General features: G+C 38.2%; 1 protein-coding gene across 2 annotated transcripts in view; it reads right to left on the bottom strand.

Moving 5' to 3' along the window:
* Positions 1-1,641: 1,641 nt before the first annotated feature.
* The window catches only part of LOC106469804 (lachesin-like), a 34,223-nt gene continuing 32,917 nt past the window's right edge, over positions 1,642-2,947 (bottom strand). Inside the window, exon 6 of one of the 2 annotated variants that reach the window (XM_022398364.1) lies at positions 1,642-1,904. In XM_022398364.1, the coding sequence (XP_022254072.1) occupies positions 1,795-1,904 (110 nt within the window). In that variant the 3' untranslated portion in view covers positions 1,642-1,794. Of the gene's footprint in view, positions 1,988-2,947 lie in introns of both variants that reach the window. The other variant, XM_022398365.1, reaches the window with a different exon arrangement.

The following is a 2,947-nucleotide window of genomic DNA, read 5'->3' as shown; positions in this document are numbered from 1 at the left end:
TCACATTATAACGCCCCCACGGCTGAAAGGGCGAGCATGTTTGGTGGGACGGGGATTCGAACCCACGACCCTCAGATTGCGAGTTGAGCGCCTTATCCACCTGGCCATGCAGGGCGAAAAAAACAAACAAACACGCTCAGCACATTTGTATCGTTCGTGCGTTAGAAGAGTGACAATCAAATCACACTGTTAGATTAGAGATACCCAAAACAAGAAATGGCTGTGTATTTTGTTTTATAGCTTCTTACCTTCCGTTTAAAACTGGCGACATCTAGCTCAGATAACTTTTGTGTACATTTGTGCGAATATCCCCCCCCCCAAAAAATACACTTTTTTTTTTTACACAAATTTGCATCTTTGATTATAAATCCGAGGGAAAAAAATGTTCGTAATACATTTAATATTATTATTTGTCCTGTTACAAGGTCCATGTAGCTAATACTTTTATTTTGGGACTGTTTGTTTGTTTTTTAAGTTTAAGCACAAAGCTACATAATGGGCTATCTGTGCTCTGCCCACCACGGGTATTGAAACCCGGATTCTAGCGTTGTAAGTCCGCAGACATACCGCTGATTTTGGGACTGATATTCTATTAATAATTATCTAACGTTCTTCTTTATAAACTTCTGGTTTTTCTAATTGTCGTCAAATTTAATTGACAACGGTGCTATAATTTTAAGGATATGTTGTTTTTATACAATAGACTATCCGTGTTCTGTATACCGCGGGGAACCGAACCCCAAATTTTACCCTACCGCTGACCCACCGCCAGATTTTAGGATATGGTACCGCTCTTTTCCGCTTTAGGTTTTTTTTTTAAGTTTCAACGTACGTTTGTTTCGGATGTTCGCGCAAAGATATTAGGACTATCAGCGCTAGATCTCCCAAATTCTGAACTGATAGACTAAAAAAAAGCAGTAGTTAACAACACCCACCGTCAACTCTTGGGCTACTCTACTCTAACGTTGAGATTTGACCGTCATTTTCTATAACCCACCTACAGCTCCCACCCACCGTCAACTCTTGGGCTACACTACTCCTATGTTGAGACTTGCCCGTCATTCTTTTTAACCCACCTACGCTCCCATAGTGCTGAAAGTAATGGGATGCATACCATAGAGCTTCGAATCAACAATTAGGGCACGCTCACCACAAAGCCACTCCAGGTTCTGAATGGGCGTAGAATTAAAAAAATATTAGACGAGAAATAATGGTGTACTCATGATTTTTGTGATATACGTCACAGTTTTAGATAAATTGGTTTGAGATGTCTTACTAAACATTGGTGTTCGATAGAACCAGATATAAAACACATGTGTCCGATAGAACCAGATATAAAACACAGGTGTCCGACAGAACCAGATATAAAACACAGATGTCCGAGAGAATCAGATATAAAATTAAATAAGTTTGTTTGTTTGCAGTCAAGCACAAAACTACACAACAGGCTATCTGTGCTTTGCCCTCCACGGGTATCGAAACCCGGTTTTTAGCGTCGCAAGTCCGCAAGGTGTGATATCGCACACCTGTTTTATTCTTTAATTCGATACCAGCTTGGCATGTGATGATTAGAGCTTCAATCCTCTTAGAACGTAATGATGTAAGAAATAACGAAAAAGTGAAATATTTCATCAACTAAAATGCATTCAGAAAAAATCTATATATATATTTTTTTTATCCAATTAAATCCCAGAAGCTGCACCAATCAATAATAAGGTAAAAATAAAAAGACTATCTTCGATTTTCCGGTCAGTCCAGAGCTGTAAGGGTTTTGTAGGTCTCTAACAGAGACCTTTATCTTTTAATCACCAACAAGAACAAGAAATAACTGTTGATCTTCAAATCGGTTTCTACGTCTTTTTCAGTCGATCTCTTCTTTCCACTCGATTTGTTGTTGTCTACGTCTGAGACCAAAAAATCAAATCAATGAAGCAAAGAGGGGTTGTTATGGGAATACTGGGTGGACAGGGAATGCGAAAAGTACATCCTGGAATATAAGAAACAAGCTACTTAGATGACGAATTCGACTCGAAAACTGGCTAAAAAAAATCTAACCCAAAACAGCATGATAGAGAAAAAAATACGGCTGGACTTGAGGCAGACAGAGTAGTTTCTGTTGTGTAACAAATCACTATCACAGTGAGAGAAAATAACCTTGTGGTTTTTAAACCAAACGACTCTTATCGTTGACAAATAAACTAGATTCTGCCTTAAGACATTCCGTGTTTGCTAAATTAATACACATTTAACTGAAAACCTTGTGTAATTCATCACGGCCAGGTGGTTAGAGTGCTTGGCTCGCAATCTGACGGTCGAAGGTTCGAATCCACGTCCCACCAAATATGCTCGCACTTTCAATCGTGAAGGCGTTATAATGTGCGACCAATTTTAAATATTCGTTGTTAAAAGAGTAGCCGCCTTCCCTGCTAAATACATCACTTCAACCAAGCACGCGCAGTTTCATACTTCTGATCTTCCAAAACGTATGTGAGTTTTCTTATAGCAAAGTCACATCGGGGGTGTCTGCTGTGTCCACCGAGGAGAATCGAACTATGAATTTAGCATTGTAAATCCGAAAAGTTACCGCTGGGAACCAGGGGACCTTCCAAAAAAAGGCTGACAATTTTTGTAGTGAAATCAATTCTTTGAAAATAATTTTTGTGAACACGATTCCACTGTTATTTGATTTTAGTGAAATCCTAGAAATATTGCCAGTTCACCAAACAGACATATCGCTGGAAAATTAAAATAAACTAATGAATGGTCGCTATAAAAACATGTTTTTATTGTTTTGTCTTCATAGAGAAGTCTGTGTGTATCAAAAGTTCACCTTGGAAGATTTAAAAACATGTTTTTATTGTTTTGTCTTCATAGAGAAGTCTGTGTGTATCAAAAGTTCACCTTGGAAGATTTAACAAAAAAAAAGGAATTTTGTAGTGATCTGTTT

Source organism: Limulus polyphemus, unplaced genomic scaffold, assembly GCF_000517525.1.
Source record: "Limulus polyphemus unplaced genomic scaffold, Limulus_polyphemus-2.1.2 Scaffold3663, whole genome shotgun sequence".
Classification (NCBI taxonomy): domain Eukaryota; kingdom Metazoa; phylum Arthropoda; class Merostomata; order Xiphosura; family Limulidae; genus Limulus; species Limulus polyphemus.
This window is presented reverse-complemented; position numbering and strand designations above follow the sequence as displayed.